The sequence below is a fragment of the Betta splendens genome, chromosome 4 (genome assembly GCF_900634795.4).
Source record: "Betta splendens chromosome 4, fBetSpl5.4, whole genome shotgun sequence".
Taxonomy (NCBI): domain Eukaryota; kingdom Metazoa; phylum Chordata; class Actinopteri; order Anabantiformes; family Osphronemidae; genus Betta; species Betta splendens.
Window position 1 is genome coordinate 2,744,313 of NC_040884.2, and position 17,899 is coordinate 2,762,211.

At 41.3% G+C, this 17,899-nt stretch overlaps 4 protein-coding genes across 4 annotated transcripts in view; all 4 read left to right on the forward strand.

The window, feature by feature from the left end:
• Positions 1-3,435, forward strand: part of LOC114854754 (uncharacterized) — a 6,907-nt gene extending 3,472 nt beyond the window's left edge. The window contains exon 3 of the mRNA XM_055508607.1: positions 3,330-3,435. Within this exon, the coding sequence (XP_055364582.1) occupies positions 3,330-3,435 (106 nt within the window). The remainder of the gene's footprint in view (positions 1-3,329) is intronic.
• Positions 3,436-4,764: 1,329 nt separating this feature from the next.
• Positions 4,765-7,536, forward strand: LOC129604070 (mucin-5AC-like). Its single transcript, XM_055508633.1, has one exon. The coding sequence runs from the start codon at positions 5,044-5,046 to the stop codon at positions 6,730-6,732; it is 1,689 nt and encodes a 562-aa protein (XP_055364608.1). The 5' UTR covers positions 4,765-5,043; the 3' UTR covers positions 6,733-7,536.
• A 5,921-nt stretch (positions 7,537-13,457) lies between these two features.
• LOC129604067 (mucin-2-like) lies at positions 13,458-14,966 on the forward strand. Its single transcript, XM_055508608.1, has 2 exons — positions 13,458-13,518; positions 13,609-14,966. The coding sequence occupies exons 1-2, from the start codon at positions 13,458-13,460 to the stop codon at positions 14,964-14,966; spliced, it is 1,419 nt and encodes a 472-aa protein (XP_055364583.1).
• Positions 14,967-16,422: 1,456 nt separating this feature from the next.
• On the forward strand, positions 16,423-17,895 carry LOC129604068 (salivary glue protein Sgs-3-like; the record flags this gene model as incomplete). The annotated part of the gene is made up of 1 exon (XM_055508610.1): positions 16,423-17,895. A coding segment is annotated over exon 1 (1,473 nt), but the record flags the coding sequence as incomplete, so codon positions are not given.
• Positions 17,896-17,899: the final 4 nt, after the last annotated feature.

Genomic DNA, 17,899 nt, shown 5'->3' on the forward strand with positions numbered 1-17,899 from the left:
CACCTGTCGGCATCCAGTTTGAGGACGAAGTGAGGTAATCGTTCACTGTGAAGGAGGTATCTTTTTTTTATTTATGCTACTGCTTCCACGGGAGGAAGAGGACCACAAAGTTTTAGTTTCCACGCACAAAAGCAACAAACCAGTCCTGTTACTGGGCTTTTTTTTGATTAATGTGTTCGCACACAAAGTGAATTGAGACTATTGAAATAGACAATTGTGAGATGTGTTATGGAATTGTAGACTTTGACCCCAGACTGCCTAAGTTGCTGCTAATTTATTTACATTACAATTAAAGGGGTAATCATAATTTTGGTAACACTAAGTTGCTTGTTTTCTTTGGTGAATAATCCTTACTCAGGGCCCCATCTACATCAATACCTGGTAGATCGGCTATGTTAATATTTATTTCTCTCCATCATAATTATATTTTGTCATGTATCTATGCAGATACTGTAGTTTGTGGCCGCTTGTCTTTCCTGATTGGTGCCTGCTGTCCTGAAGGTCTCGCTTTTTATTTCTCATGGCATTAATCACCAGGTTGGCTGGTCTTCGTCCATCAATACTTACTTTTCCGTCCATCTTAAGCCATAACCACCAACATATTGTAAACCTCAGCTGAGGCAGCTCCACTTTGTCATGTGTTTGTCAAAACTGTCCGAACATGTTTTGACGTTTTCCTTTGCTTAGACTACTGTCTTTTATTGTGATCTTGTTTTAGCTCATAGTGTTTGTTTGTATCATTACCTGAGCTACAGTAACTAGCTATCACTGAACCACAGGCTTCTGTAAAGGGTATCTGGGTATCATAAATCAGAGTTTGACTCAAATGTGATATTTGCTCAGTATAATGAACATGTGATCTGACAGGACACTTGTTTTTTGCTTAATCCTCTGTCATTATTAATAAATGTGGAAGCACCGGCAGCAGTAGCCTTGGTGAATGTCTCACAACTAAGGGAAGTCAATGAACTCTTTAGCTAAAACAAAATTAAAAAAAAAATAGTTCATGAACAGTAGTTGAATGGGTTGGATGCTGTTGCACTTTAAAATGCCTTCACAATGGTGAGAAGGAATTAAAACACTGCAAGTGACAGTTAATAACATGTTTAACCATCAGACATATCTACATTTCTTTTTATATTTTTTAATATAATTTTAAAGCAGAAACAAAATATCTTAATATTTAAGAAACGTACACTAAGATTTGTTTTCCAACACTGAGATGTATCTACAGTAAAATCAATCATGTCTATCAAGGTTTGTGTGTTACTACTACTATTACTATGAAACATGGCTTTAGACTTCACCAGGTGTAGTGACAGAATTACTGTTTAAATTTAAAGACTAGGAGCAAAGTGTGAAACTCCACCACACACTGAGCTCCATAGTAACATTGTAGATGTTTAGTGGTGTTAGATTTCTTCATGAGATTGAGTTACATTGTGCAGCTGTGACTAATACAGTGAAACCAAAACAGTTATAATACTGATGGGATTCTTTTGATGAGATATATAGTAATTAGTTTCCTGACTGTACATAGATGTTCATTAAAAAGCTTAGTTCACTTCACTTGAAGATTGTTTGTGTCTTGTGATTTAATTTGAAACATTTTTTGCATGTTGTGCCAGTTTTTCAGGTTGTAGCACATAGTCTCACTACTTTTCACTCCTATTACAAGCTGACAGGGGGAGGAGTATTTCACAAAGTAAATGGTAATTACAATCTCAACTCAACCCTGTCGATACCTGGAACACAGAAGAACACTCACCATGGACAGAACAGCTCTTTATTTCATGCTTTTACTTGGCTTTTTTCATGCATCCTGTGGACAAAGTAAGTCGTGAACACATAGGATGGATAGCATGATATATGATATGATATATTATGATATGATTAGTATGTTCGAAAGAAAAAATCTGACTTTTGGCAGTTGAGGTGAAATCTGTAACCTTAATATTAAAATGGTAAACGTATCTAAAGCTCAGTGATAAAAACATAGGGTTCAAATGTTACACTTCACGTATTAAATAAGGCCATTTAAGACGTCTTCTTCAGTGCTGCTCTGTAAATTACACTGTCAATTATGAACACATACTTTAATTAATGTAGAACATTGTGTTATACAGAACATTATGTTCTCCCCACAAAAGCAGCAACTAAATGTAAATTCAAATGCTGCTTTTCCTATTCTAGTAATGTTAAAATACAAACAGATGTAGAAATGAAGCTTCAGAGAGTGATTCCTTACAACATAAACCAGTTGCAATGTTTTTAGTTATTGTATTGATATTCAGAGCTGCAAATGATGCCTTAAGAGATTCACCTTGATGCTGATGATACAGTATACAGTACATCCCTCTTAAAACACATATTTAAAATTCCACTTTCTTTGGTAGTTAAGGTAAAATATTATTATACACAATTTGAAAAATAACCACATTCCAAAGTTGTGCAGGTCAAGTGACCTGTAGAAGTTCTCAAGAAACAACAAAGTCACATAGATGAGGACAATGTGAACTTGAGTCAGAAAGTCTGGAGGGAAGCATTGCATTTACTAAAGCAGGTGAGCCAGGCAAGCAAACGATCTGGTAACAGAAAGCTAGACTATAAATAATGTGAATTATAACTAGATCCAAGTAAGAATTTGTAGTAGAAGCAGATGACAGATCACTGGTGAGAGAGTAAATAGAAAACTCCTGGAGCTGGAGCCACACACACACACACACACACACACACACACACACACACACACACACACACACACACACACACACACACACACACACACACACACACACACACACACACACAAAATATAATAATTTACTATGCATGTTGCTTAGTGGGACTTCTGACATTATTTGCCTTGAACAATACTCTTCAAATCTGGCCTGTATTTCATTGCTGTCACTCGAAGAAAGTTTTTCAAATAAGTGTCAGTCAACTTTGACTTCTTAAAGGTAGAAAACAAAGACTCGCAGACGTATGTTGAGCCAATAATTGACTGTATCTTAAGCGCTGCCTGTTTGACATTGCGGTATTTTTCTATTGGCACTTTTTTCTAGGACTCAATGGTCCCTTCCCTTAAAGTACATTTCAGTTGGTCCCCCTCACAAAGATCATCTCCAACTTAGCTGCAGCCTCAACTGTGACTAGCGAAGTTTTCAAACAGTCCGTCACTGCATTAGATGGGTCGACGACGTTTGTGGCGTTTTCAGTTGTAGATCACAGAACCGGATCACAAAGCTTTCGTGTCAGTTTTCAACCAGTGTTGCATATCTGGCTCTTTGCTTATTCTCGGGATTGACCTTGTGCTTCCCTTCCATTAGCAGTTTCACGGCATCCAACCGCTCAAAGAAGCGCGGCAGTATCTGGCCTTTTGACAGCCACCTCACAGTGCACTGCAGCGGCAGGTCACCTAGAAGCCCTCGGTGATGAGATTCTTTAAAAGCCTGTGGTTAAGCGCATGTGTGCGGATGTACAGTACAGTGTAGTTCCAACCACAACTGAATCACAAGGCATAGCACAATTCTAAATTCAATGATTTAGACATGAGTTGCTCTGTGTGAATAATGCAGTGGAAATTCCAAAACTCGGGAAATGTTTGGTCAGCTTAGCACAGCCCCAAAAGCTCGTTCTCAGATCCAATCATGGCTAGCGCTTCATCCATGACTATTGCAGTTACTTTGACTAGGGGCAGATCTGCAGCCATAATTATTTCTTTCACATCTTTGCCACGGGTTCCTTCTTTTGAAGTGTGTTCAACATTGTGGCAGTTAGACGTCCAATACCACACATTTTAGTTTGTCATCAAGATTTTAACTGAGGCATTTTCTTAACAAAACTCCCCTTCATTGTGTTTTAGCTTGTGCATTGTTCTGAGCTAGTTGACACTATGCAAGGGTCTCTGAGCGCTTTGTACATTGTTGGAAAAACTGTATATGCTTTTCTGCCTAACATTTTAGAGGGGCCAACTGCTAGTGAAGTTTAGTCCCTTTTGGAAATTCCTGGTTGATATTGGCATAGAGTGAGCTGAAGTGGGGCTGAAGATTTGAAGCTTTGAAATGTGCTAATGACACCTGACATATAAAGGCAGAATGGCTTGCCATTGTATTCAACAAAGAAATATGATATCTCCCACTCTGTTGAAAACATCCTTTGTTCATCTTCATATTTGCATTTTTCTGTGCATTTTTTCCCAGCCATTTTAAGAGCAAACTTAATGCTTGAAAATGTTTACTTAAATCATCTTGTCCCTCCTGGGAAACTGCAGTATTTCCATCTTATGCACATTCTGAATGATTACATTCTTCCGCCTTTCCTTTTAAACTAATTGGACTTGTTTTTTTTTTTTGTGTTTATACCCCCAATACAGTGTCCCTGCTTATTTCTTGCATGGATAGACTCCTAACGTATGGGCCTCACAGACCCCATTTTTTGGTTGTCATGTTTTTCCCTCATCCTTTGAGTTTTCACATGAATAACCCACTTCCATCTTTACGTCTCTCGGTTGCATAATCGCCGTATGCTACCACACTCCACAGCCAAATCCTTTATTTTAATTGAGAAAATTTATAATAGTGATCCCTATTATCGGATTACCCAAAACATTATCGTTTTCGCGTGTTTCTGTTTTTTTTGTTAATTTTCACAGTGTTTTTAAAACAGACCCTGTGAATGTATTTACAGTCCTCCCTAGCTTTTTTATTTACGTTGATAAAAAATGGGTCCATAATTTCCCGTCAATATTAAACCACTACAACTGAAGCAACAACCACAACAACTGAGGCACCAACAACAACCACAACTGAAGCAACAATTACAACTGAAGCAACAACCACAACAACTGAAGCAACAACCACAACTGAGGCACCAACAACAACTCCAACTGAGGCACCAACAACCACAACCAAATCATTAACAACCACAACTGAATCAATAACAACCACAACAACTGAATCACCAACAACCACAACAACTGAATCGCGACCAACGACAAGTGAACTACCAACAATCACAACTGATAAACCTCCAACAACAACAATGGAAATACCACCCACCAATACAACTGAATCACCAACAACCACAACTGAATCACCAACTGCCACAACTAAATCAACAACAACTTTGACAACAACTGAAATACCAACTACTATTACAACAGTATCACCAACAACCACAACAGAATCTCCAACGACCACAACTGAATCACCAACAACCACAACCGAAACATTGACCACAATAACTGAGGCACCAACAACAACCACAACTGAAGCAACAACCACAACAACTGCAGCAACAACCACTACAACTGAGGCACCAACGACAACCACAACTGAAGCAACAACCACAACAACTGAAGCAACAACGACAACCACAACTGAAGCAACAACCACAGCAACTGAGGCACCAACAACAACCACAACTGAAGCAACAATTACAACAACTGAAGCACCAACAACAACCACAACTGAAGCAACAACCACAACAACTGAAGCAACAATTACAACTGAGGTACCAACGACAACCACAACTGAAAAACCTCCAACAACAACAATGGAAATACCACCTACCACTACAACTGAATCACCAACTGCCACAAATAAATCAACAACAACTTCGACAACAACTGAAATACCAACTACTACTACTACAACAGTATCACCAACAACCACAACAGAATCTCCAACGACCACAACTGAATCACCAACAACCACAACAGAAACATTGACCACAATAACTGAGGCACCAACAACAACCACAACAGAAGCAACAATTACAACAACTGAAGTAACAATTACAACTGAGGCACCAACGACAACCACAACTGAAGCAACAACTACAACAGAAGCAACGGCCACAACAACTGAGGCACCAACAACAACTCCAACTGAGGCACCAACAACAACTCCAACTGAGGCACCAACAACCACAACCAAATCATTAACAACCACAACTCAATCATTAACAACCACAACTGAATCATTAACAACCACAACAACTGAATCACCAACATCCACAACAACTGAATCACCAACAAGAACAACTGAAACACCTACAACCACTACAACAACTGACTCACCAACATCTACAACCGACTCACCAACGACCACAACTGAATCACCAATGACCACAACTGAATCACCAACAACCACAACAGAAACATTGACCACAATAACTGAGGCACCAACGACAACCACAACAGAAGCAACAATTACAACAACTGAAGTAACAATTACAACTGAGGCACCAACGACAACCACAACTGAAGCAACAACTACAACAGAAGCAACGACCACAACAACTGAGGCACCAACAACAACTCCAACTGAGGCACCAACAACAACTCCAACTGAGGCACCAACAACCACAACCAAATCATTAACAACCACAACTCAATCATTAACAACCACAACTGAATCATTAACAACCACAACAACTGAATCACCAACATCCACAACAACTGAATCACCAACAAGAACAACTGAAACACCTACAACCACTACAACAACTGACTCACCAACATCTACAACCGACTCACCAACGACCACAACTGAATCACCAACGACCACAACTGAATCACCAACAACCACAACTGAATCAACAAAAACTTCTACTACAACTGAATCACCACCTTCTACTACAACGGAAAAACCAACAACTGAAACTTCAACAAACACAACTGCATCACCAACCTCAACAACTGAGGCACCTACGACCTCAACACCTTGAACAACCACAACAACTGAATCACCACCAACCACAACAGATTCACCAACATCTATAACCATAACAATATCAAAAAACAACCGAAGTCCCAAGAAATACATATAAATCATCAACAACTACAATCACAATCAGATTCATCAGATCCACTGCAGAACAAAGCTTTTTTAATTGCTGTAATTGTCTTTTATTACATTTTAATCAGGTTTTTGGGATTTTTTTGCTTTGGCCATCTGGGGTTAGCAAAGGCCCGTGGTGAGAAATTCACAAGGCAACCCCTGTATACTGTATGTACACCTATTCATGTTGCTATACAGTGTAGTGTTAGGGGGATGGGAATGAGATGCACCTGGAGGCTGAACGGAGAGTACAGGGTTCATTTGCACTGGTTCAATGTAATAAAATCAATCATCACAAGATAATAGGTATTGGGATAAATGGAAAGACAAAGATTTTCTGACAATACATGATTCACCATCACTATGAAAAACATTCAAGAGTGTGACGCACAGACAGTGAAGAAGGAATTTGTGCAGGCATCGGTTCAGCATTCTATGTTGAGTTGTATCAGCTCCACTAAACAAATGTAAAAAGGTACAGCAACTTTTTTGGTCCTCAACACCAGGAGGACCAGGGCTGCTTTTTAGTCAGACGACATGGTGCTTTCATGAAGACCAGCTTGGATTTTGTACTACTTCTTATTTCATGCCTGTATGACCTTAGTACTCACTATAATACACTCAAATAAAGTAATGTGATCCATGAGAAAGCCTAATGATTTCAGGCCATGAACCAGGAAATTGATCAACTCTGTCTCCACTTTGATTTGAAAGAAATGAGGAAATGTTTTCCTTTGAAACACTGACAACAACAACCTTGATGAGTGACTCATAGTACTATAAGTACCCTGTTGCACACAGAGGAAGTGAATGCTGTAAAACAAAACTCGTAAGAAAGGCAGTGAATCCATCTGTGTTGTGACATAGAGTCTTTACAAAATACTAGAATGTAAAAACACTACAGACGATTGTAACACAGTGAAATTGTAACCTAATTGTGACGAACACTTCATTATTTGTTTGAATCAATGTAATTTAAAATTGAAATATTAGTACAAATATATCCTACGGATCCTCTTCTGCTTCCCTCTTTATACAGTAAAAAGGTATTATACACAACTGTATACACATTTAATTTGGCTTTTTACATCTAATCATTAAACTCTACTATTCTAACATAATAACAATGCGTCATTTGTGCTGACTGACACCAGGCACAGAACATGAAGACACTGAAGCGAGGCCACGGGCGACTCTGCGTGGTTGTGTCTTAAAGGTTGCAGTATGAAGCCAAGAAGAGGATGGAGATGTTGTGCCCCGCAGAGTTTAAGGAAGTCTTTCTGTTCTTACTGTGGATGTAAATTCACAATTCAGATTAAAATCATGCTCTTCTAGTGGTGGAAGATAATTTACACTATAAGAAACTGGTTTGATGGCATCCTTGAGGGCTTTCAGCTTCAGTTTGTGTTCGTGATGACATTTAAAGACAAGGTGACCTGGTGATGAGTCACTATGTTACCAGTGACAGACTTACCTCATTCTAAATTCAGATAGTGTTACAAAGACCAAAGCAGTTTAAATACCAGGAAGATCCACTTAGAGATATCATTGATTTTAAGTTTCTGTTTATAATTTATTTATTGCTTCCTCTTTGACCTGCTGAGTGCTCTTTCATCTTTATGTTAAACTAACTTTTGATGGGTGTATATTTAAATGCTATTCAATTTATCCATACCAAAAGATACAACTCAAAGTATCACAGAAACTAAGTCTGAGGACAAAGTTCAAACAGCCTGCGAGTCATAAAGTAGGATAGATAACATTTTTAAACCATGTTATGTGATTTATTCACCATACTGTATGTAAACTAGACTTACTTGTAGACATGCCTGGTTTTTCAGGTTATATAAAGCAGCTTGAACAATATGGCAGCAAGTTAGGGGATTTCACAAATCAAAAAAAATACAGTCAGTGTTGTGAATATGCAGATTGTTATTAGGTGACACACATTTCAAATTGAACTACAAGGACCACAAATGTTTTAAATAAATGTAATTGAGTATAGTTTTACTGTATGACTTATCTGAGAGGGTTGTAAATTCTCATGTTCGCCAGCACCACACACAAATTGATAAATGTAATACTGTACAAACCCAGAAACTCTGGACAAAAAAATCAGGATAAAGCTAATGGTGAAATTAAAGAGTAAATACTATCTTGAAGGATGTTTCTTATATGTGTCTGTGTGTTTCCCCTGTGAGTTGGAAAATGCCACCACTTACGCAATAATGGCTGGGACCTGTTCCTTCATCAATAGGAAACAGAATAATGGGTGACAGCTGTAATTAGAGTCCATAAGCTGAACTGGTCTGTCTGCATTCCAGAACTGCAGCACACACAATTACAAGAAAAGAAATGTTTACATACCAGCATTTCTGCAAACAAGGCTTGTTCCTCCTCCTCACAGAAGAACTACCCTCCCACATCTAAGAACACAGCAAACAATCAGCTTCAGCACTAAATAAACAGCTGGAACACACACAAACGCTATGTCACAATCATTTTCACTTCATAAAGACTGTGCCTGTAGCTCGCTGAAGACACTGTTCCACAGACACAAAGCTTTTCTGTGTTCTCACCAATGCTGCAGCCACTGTGTTCCTCCCTTAATCACGTCTTATTATGGGTGATTAAAATGAACGCTTTTCATTATACAGTATTACTATAGTGAATTTTCATGCACTGGCTCTAATAATTATAAATCATGACAACATGGAGTTTGATCCTCCTGTGGTGAATGAAGGGATTTACACCAATATAGATCCTGAAACAGGATACCACCCAGTGAATTTGTCACTGCCTGAAGAAAGAGCTAATTAATTCTGTATGTACAGAGACATATAAATGCAAACATAGAAAAGGCTGAAATAACAGCAGAAATAAGTGCATGCAGGTAGTTTATACATTCTATATTTTTGCATTGTTATCTTCTATTCATGGCCACAAAAGCAGCTGTCAGCAGGTCAAAACGTACAAGAACCAGCTGCAGGCCGGTAACTGACATGCTTGTATATAACGAGATACTAAACTCACTCTGCCTGTATGACTGGATAAAAACATGCTTGTCATTCATTAGTTCAATGCTGCAGATTCAGCGAAGTCTGGGAAAAACAATAACATCAGATTTGTTCCACGTTTGAAGACATTCAAAGATGCAGAATAATATTGACAAATGTAAATTTAAAGAGGAAGTACTGTATCTACAATGAACAAAACTCATGCCATCAGACATGCAATAATCCAAATGATCTATGATCTAATGAAGTACCATTAAATAAAACCTCGCTTTGCAAAGGGTGAGTCCAAGAACAGTTCTAGCTCTAAACAAATAACTGAACCAGGAGCCTCATGTAATGTTGCTTGAAGTAAGCAGTTAGTCAAGAAAGCTCCTCTAACCAATACCTGATGACTGGTTGACTGCCTAAAGCTAGTGAACATTGAACGTTGAGAGGTTTGTGACAAGGCTGATGAGGGTTTGGGCCGTTTGCTGCCACTTCCATATTCATCAGGGGCCCAAATAAGATGCTGCTAATGCCATGGATCACTCCCCCTTCACACATACAGAGACTATGTAGAATCAATAAGCAAAGGACTGTCCACTTGTACAAAAGTTCCAACCTTTGCTGTACTTTCAGGGAGTAGTTTGTATCTACTTAAGCAATTTGTTAAAAATCTAAAAAAAATATAGAATCAAAGTTTAAAGGCCTGTCATATATTAACACCCTCTCCACTATGAGAGAAACCGAAAGTATACAATTAGAGGACAGACAGTTGAGGTGAGTACCCTTTAGAGCAGCCAATAGGATGCTGTTATCAGGTGCAGCTCTGGTGCAATTACAAAGCTCTGGGAGCAGCTTCTGCTCAACGCCTGTGGAAGTGGGACAAGACAACCACAGTACAAGCGTGAGAGCTCAAGAGGGAACAGGTGCTAAAATTAAAAAGTGACTCCTTTGTACCGACCATGTTTTTGTCTTGTATCTGGTAATTGGCGTAGGGTACGATGGCCTGAGGACACCGGTCCAGCACCTTCTCAATGCTGATGTCGTACTGCCCTCTTCTGGTGAAGCAGAGGAGGTGCAGGCTGAAGCCCCATAAGGTGTCCTCCGTCACGCGTTCCAGCAGGGGAGCAACAGAGCTCACGGAGAGGGACGGACCACATAGGAGAGACTAGGGTCCGTGCATGAACGGCAAATTATCATTCGTGTGTAAAATGAACATTGAATAAAGTATTTTTCTGCGGTGTTTTGTTTCAGTAAGTTGGTCAAATGCACTTGCGATTGACTGATTTACACATTCTCCTTTTCTCTGCTTTGAATATGAAATAAGGAAAAATGAAACCGGGGGCGGGACGAATTATTTACAGTACAGCGTCTTCAGTATATTTGTTTACTTAAAACTTCGAATTTGAAATCACTTAGAAAAATAATAAATTTAAAGATTAACAACTGAGTAAGAATTAAATTGGCTAAGAGTTTTCAACACTGAATAATTATTCACCATAAGTACAGTAGGTTAATAATACAGTCTTCTTAATAAAATTAGAAAACTTCAATTATGCTTAGTCAGTTAATGTTAGTGTTTGAGGAATAACTGAAAAACCCATGCAGACACAAAAAGAACCACAGGAACTGCAGGTGCCTGCTAACAGTAAAACACTAAACCACCAAAGCTACTACACAAGACACTTTCTAGGCGCACAGTTGTTTCTAAGTTACCATACCTGTTTTTTCAGGTTGTCTGAAAGCAGACACACCACCTGTTATTCCTCCTTCACACAAGGAAGGAGCAACTCAGTGCCACCAGACACTCGGAGAAAGGAGTGACTTCTCATCATGGAAACAAAAATCTTTTATTGGACATTACTGCTTGGATTATTTTATGCATCCTGTGGACAAAGTAAATATTGAGAAATTCATTGTATAATTTGTAATATTACAGTTGAACCAAATTATAGATTGTTTTTCAGATTAATTTTGGAAGGTGTTTAATGCTAGATAATTATATGAGAAGTTAAAGTTCATAACCATAACTTTACACCATTTGAGAAATTTGGTGAATGCTGGTTTAACTCTCATGCCACCTGCGGTCACTTTGTATATTTTTGGCACGTTTTTTTCAATTGCTGATCATTTTGGCTGTGTTACATCTGCTGAAATGATTTTTGTCAGAAATGTTTCTTTTTTTGAATTTTGAATTTTTAAATCCATTGTCTTTTTACTTCTATTGTCATTTATGTAGAAGTTACACATTTTGTTTAAAGTCATTACCTTTGTGGCCCTTTTCCCCAAGCTCATTAAAACAGCTATAAAATCATCATACATACTTTTTTGCTTGTTTTTGTAAATCACTTAAACAACTTAAACAACAACCAAAAGTACCAATCTTTTCATTGTTTGATTGGTGAAATACAGTCAAAATGTCCAATAGCACTACTTTTCTTCAAGATAAAATACTAACATCACAGAATGCATAGTTTTAAAGTGGAATGGCAGGGAGATTAAAAAAGCGTTTACATTTAAGTCTATAGGGCAATTTGGCTACAAAGGTGTCAAGAGGGAGAATCTGACACTACATAAAAATATTAATGTAATCAAAGCAATTTTGATGTTAATCTTTGACATATCACTACTATTTCTTTTTTTGTGCTTTTATGATAAAAAATAAGCAGTACTTAACATGAAAACCGGCATTTGAAGGGTTAAAATCCTGAAAAAAAAAATTAAAGCTTGGTAGTTTTGGTCAGGTCTGTAGTTGTTAAAGTGATTTACAAAAAAAGCAAATAAGTATTGCTGTATGACGATTTTCTAGCCCTTTTTATGAGCAAAAAGGCCACAAAGGCGGTGAAAGGGAGTTCTTTGGAAGGCGGAATGAGGGTTAAACATTTGAAAGTCTTCGTGACAATAATGCTTGTTGTTAAGAGTCAAGTAAAATATAATTTTAATGTCAGGAATGCAACCGTTCATCCTACCAGCCTGCTGGAGGTGCTTTCGTTTGGTTTTCAGTCTTGTGATTGTGAATGTGATGATTTCCTGTTTAATAATAGGTCTCACCTGTGTTTAGTTGTTTAAGTCCTGGTCGGTGTTCATTCTTTTGTCGGGTTCTCATTGAACCTTACATCTTTGCACTGCCTCGTTCTGTGTCTGGGTTTGTCTTGGTCCTATGTACATTTAGTTGCCCATTCCTGCATTAGCAGTGTTTTTCGCTGATTTTTTTGCCGTGAATTTTAATCATTTCCGTTATCAGTTTCTGTTATTTGTTAAATCTGCTTGTGCAGCACTTTATTTTGTAGTTTGTCTTTGGGTGTTTATTTATTGAACCTTTTATTATAAGTATTGTCTGTGGGTCGTGCATTTGGGTCATCCCTTGGTACATTTTCATATTTTGTTAGAAACATAATGATTATAGGATATCATAAGCATAACATGAGGTACAATGAAAGCAAACAGCGCAATAGGAAGTGAAAGGTCGGAGCTGCTTGCATGGTCCAGGATGTAGCTAGAACAAAAAATTTCTAGTAAGAATGTGAATGGATCGTGTAAAATGAGACACGCAGGACAAAGGATTTACAGGCAATGGTGAATTTTTGATAAAGCGATAAATGTGACTCCAAATATGAACAACAGGGAGACAACAGCATTCAGCAACAACACACAATGGTTGACTGTCTCTGACTGTGGGACAGACTTTAGATCCATTCATCAACAGTACAGTAGACAATATTTATGAGGCTTTAACCTGAACCCTTTTTACTTTATTTATTCAGCTACCACTGCTCCACCCACCACACCGGATACAACGACCACTAGTCCTGAAACAACTACCACTGCTCCACTCACCACACTTAATACGACTACCCCAGCTTCAACTGCTGATGCAGCGTTTGTCACAACTCCATTGACAACAACAACTACCACTGCTCCACCCACCACTCCTGAAACCACTACCACTGCTCCACCAGCCACGCCTGACACATCTACCCCAGTTTCAACTGGTGATGCAGCATTTGTCACAACTCCATTGACAACAACCACTGCTCCGCCCACCTCACCTGAAACAACTATCCTGGCTTCAACCATAAATGCGGCGTTTGTCACAACTCCATTGACAACAACAACTACCACTGCTCCACCCACCACACTTGAAACCACTACCACTGCTCCACCCACCACACCTGCAACAACTACCACTGCTGCATCCACCACACCTGAAACCACTACCACTGCTCCACCCATCACACTGAATACAACTACCCCAGCTTCAACTGGTGATGCAGCGTTTGTCACAACTTCATTGACAACAACAACAACAACTACCACTGCTGCATCCACTACACCTGAAACAACTACCACTGCTTCACCCACCACACTTGAAACCACTACCACTGCTCCACCCACCACACCTGCAACAACTACCACTGCTGCATCCACCACACCTGAAACCACTACCACTGCTCCACCCACCACACCTGCAACAACTACCACTGCTGCATCCACTACACCTGAAACCACTACCACTGCTCCACCAGCCACGCCTAACACAACTACCTCAGCTTCAACTGGTGATGCACCCTTTGTCACAACTCCATTGACAACAACAACTACAACTGCTCCACCCACCACAATGAATACAACTACCCCAGCTTCAACTGGTGATGCACCCTTTGTCACAACTCCATTGACAACAACAACTACAACTGCTCCACCCACCACACCTGAAACCACTACCACTGCTGCATCCACCACACCTGAAACAACTACCACTGCTCCACCAGCCACGCCTGACACAACTACCCTAGCTTCAACTGGTGATGCACCCTTTGTCACAACTCCATTGACAACAACAACTACCACTGCTCCACCCATCACAACGGATACAACAACCACTATTCCACACACCACGCCTGAAACAACTACCACTGCTCCACCCACCTCACCTAATACAACTACCCCCGCTTCAACCAGTGATGCACCATTTGTCACAACTCCATTGACAACAACAACTACCACTGCTCCACCCACCACACCTGAAACAACTACCACTGCTCCAACCACCACACCTGGAACAACTACCACTACTCCACCCACCACACCTAATACAACTACCCCCCGCTTCAACCAGTGATGCACCATTTGTCACAACTCCATTGACAACAACAACTACCACTGCTCCACCCACCACACCTGAAACAACTACCACTGCTCCAACCACCACACCTGGAACAACTACCACTACTCCACCCACCACACCTAATACAACTACCCCCGCTTCAACCAGTGATGCACCATTTGTCACAACTCCATTGACAACAACAACTACCACTGCTCCACCCACCACACCTGAAACAACTACCACTGCTCCAACCACCACACCTGGAACAACTACCACTACTCCACCCACCACACCTGAAACAACTACTACTGCTCCAACCAACACAACGGAGACAACTACCACTGCTCCACCCACCACGCGTGGAAGCACTACCACTGCTTCACCTACCACACCTGAAACAACTACCACTACTCCAACCACCACACCTGACACAACCACCCCACCTTCAACCAGTGATGCACCATTTGTCACAACTCCTTTGACAACAACAACTACCACTTCTTCACCCACCACACCTGAAACTACTACCACTGCTTCACCCACCACACCTGAAACCACTATCACTGCTCCACCTACCACAACGGATACAGCTACCACTGCTCCACCCACCACAACGGATACAACAACCACTGCTCCACTCACCACGCCTGAAACGACTACCACTGCTCCACCCACCACACTGAATACAACTACCCCAGCTTCAACTGGTGATGCAGCGTTTGTCACAACTTCATTGACAACAACAACAACTACCACTGCTGCATCCACCACACCTGAAAACACTACCACTGCTGCATCCACCACACCTGAAACAACTACCACTGCTCCACCAGCCACGACTGACACAACTACCCCAGCTTCAACTGGTGATGCAGCATTTGTCACAACTCCATTGACAACAACCACTGCTGCACCCACCACACCTGAAACCACTACCACTGCTCCACTCACCACGCCTGAAACGACTACCACTGCTCCACCCATCACACTGAATGCAACTACCCCAGCTTCAACTGGTGATGCAGCGTTTATCACAACTCCATTGACAACAACAACTACCACTGCTCCACACACCACACTGGATACAACTGCCCCAGCTTCAACTGGTGATGCACCCTTTGTCACAACTCCATTGACAACAACGACAACAACTACCACTGCTGCATCCACTACACCTGAAACAACTACCACTGCTTCACCCACCACACTTGAAACCACTAACACTGCTCCACCCACCACACCTGAAACCACTACCACTGCTGCATCCACCACACCTGAAACAACTACCACTGCTCCACCAACCACGCCTGACACAACTACCCTAGCTTCAACTGGTGATGCACCCTTTGTCACAACTCCATTGACAACAACAACTACCACTGCTCCACCCATCACAACGGATACAACAACCACTATTCCACACACCACGCCTGAAACAACTACCACTGCTCCACCCACCACACTGAATATGACTACCCCAGCTTCAACTGCTGATGCAGCGTTTGTCACAACTCCATTGACAACAACAACTACCACTGCTCCACCCACCACTCCTGAAACCACTACCACTGCTCCACCCACCACACCTGAAACCACTACCACTGCTCCGCCCACCTCACCTGAAACAACTATCCCGGCTTCAACCATAAATGCAGTGTTTGTCACAACTCCATTGACAACAACAACTACCACTGCTCCACCAGCCACGCCTAACACAACTACCTCAGCTTCAACTGGTGATGCACCCTTTGTCACAACTCCATTGACAACAACAACTACCACTGCTCCACCCACCACACCTGAAACAACTACCACTGCTCCAACCACCACACCTGGAACAACTACCACTACTCCACCCACCACACCTGAAACAACTACTACTGCTCCAACCAACACAACGGAGACAACTACCACTGCTCCACCCACCACACCTGGAAGCACTACCACTGCTCCACCTACCACACCTGAAACAACTACCACTACTCCAACCACCACACCTGACACAACCACCCCACCTTCAACCAGTGATGCACCATTTGTCACAACTCCTTTGACAACAACAACAACAACTACCACTGCTCCACCCATCACAACGGATACAACTACCCCCGCTTCAACCAGTGATGCACCATTTGTCACAACTCCATTGACAACAACAACTACCACTGCTCCACCCACCACACCTGAAACAACTACCACTGCTCCAACCACCACACCTGGAACAACTACAACTACTCCACCCACCACACCTGAAACAACTACTACTGCTCCAACCAACACAACGGAGACAACTACCACTGCTCCACCCACCACACCTGGAAGCACTACCACTGCTCCACCTACCACACCTGAAACAACTACCACTACTCCAACCACCACACCTGACACAACCACCCCACCTTCAACCAGTGATGCACCATTTGTCACAACTCCTTTGACAACAACAACTACCACTTCTTCACCCACCACACCTGAAACAACAACCACTGCTCCACCCACCACACCTGAAACCACTACCACTGCTTCACCCACCACACCTGAAACCACTATCACTGCTCCACCCACCACAACGGATACAACAACCACTGCTCCACTCACCACGCCTGAAACGACTACCACTGCTCCACCCACCACACTGAATACAACTACCCCAGCTTCAACTGGTGATGCAGCGTTTGTCACAACTTCATTGACAACAACAACAACTACCACTGCTGCATCCACCACACCTGAAACCACTACCACTGCTGCATCCACCACACCTGAAACCACTACCACTGCTGCATCCACCACACCTGAAACAACTACCACTGCTCCACCAGCCACGCCTGACACAACTACCCCAGCTTCAACTGGTGATGCAGCATTTGTCACAACTCCATTGACAACAACCACTGCTGCACCCACCACACCTGAAACCACTACCACTGCTCCACCCACCTCAC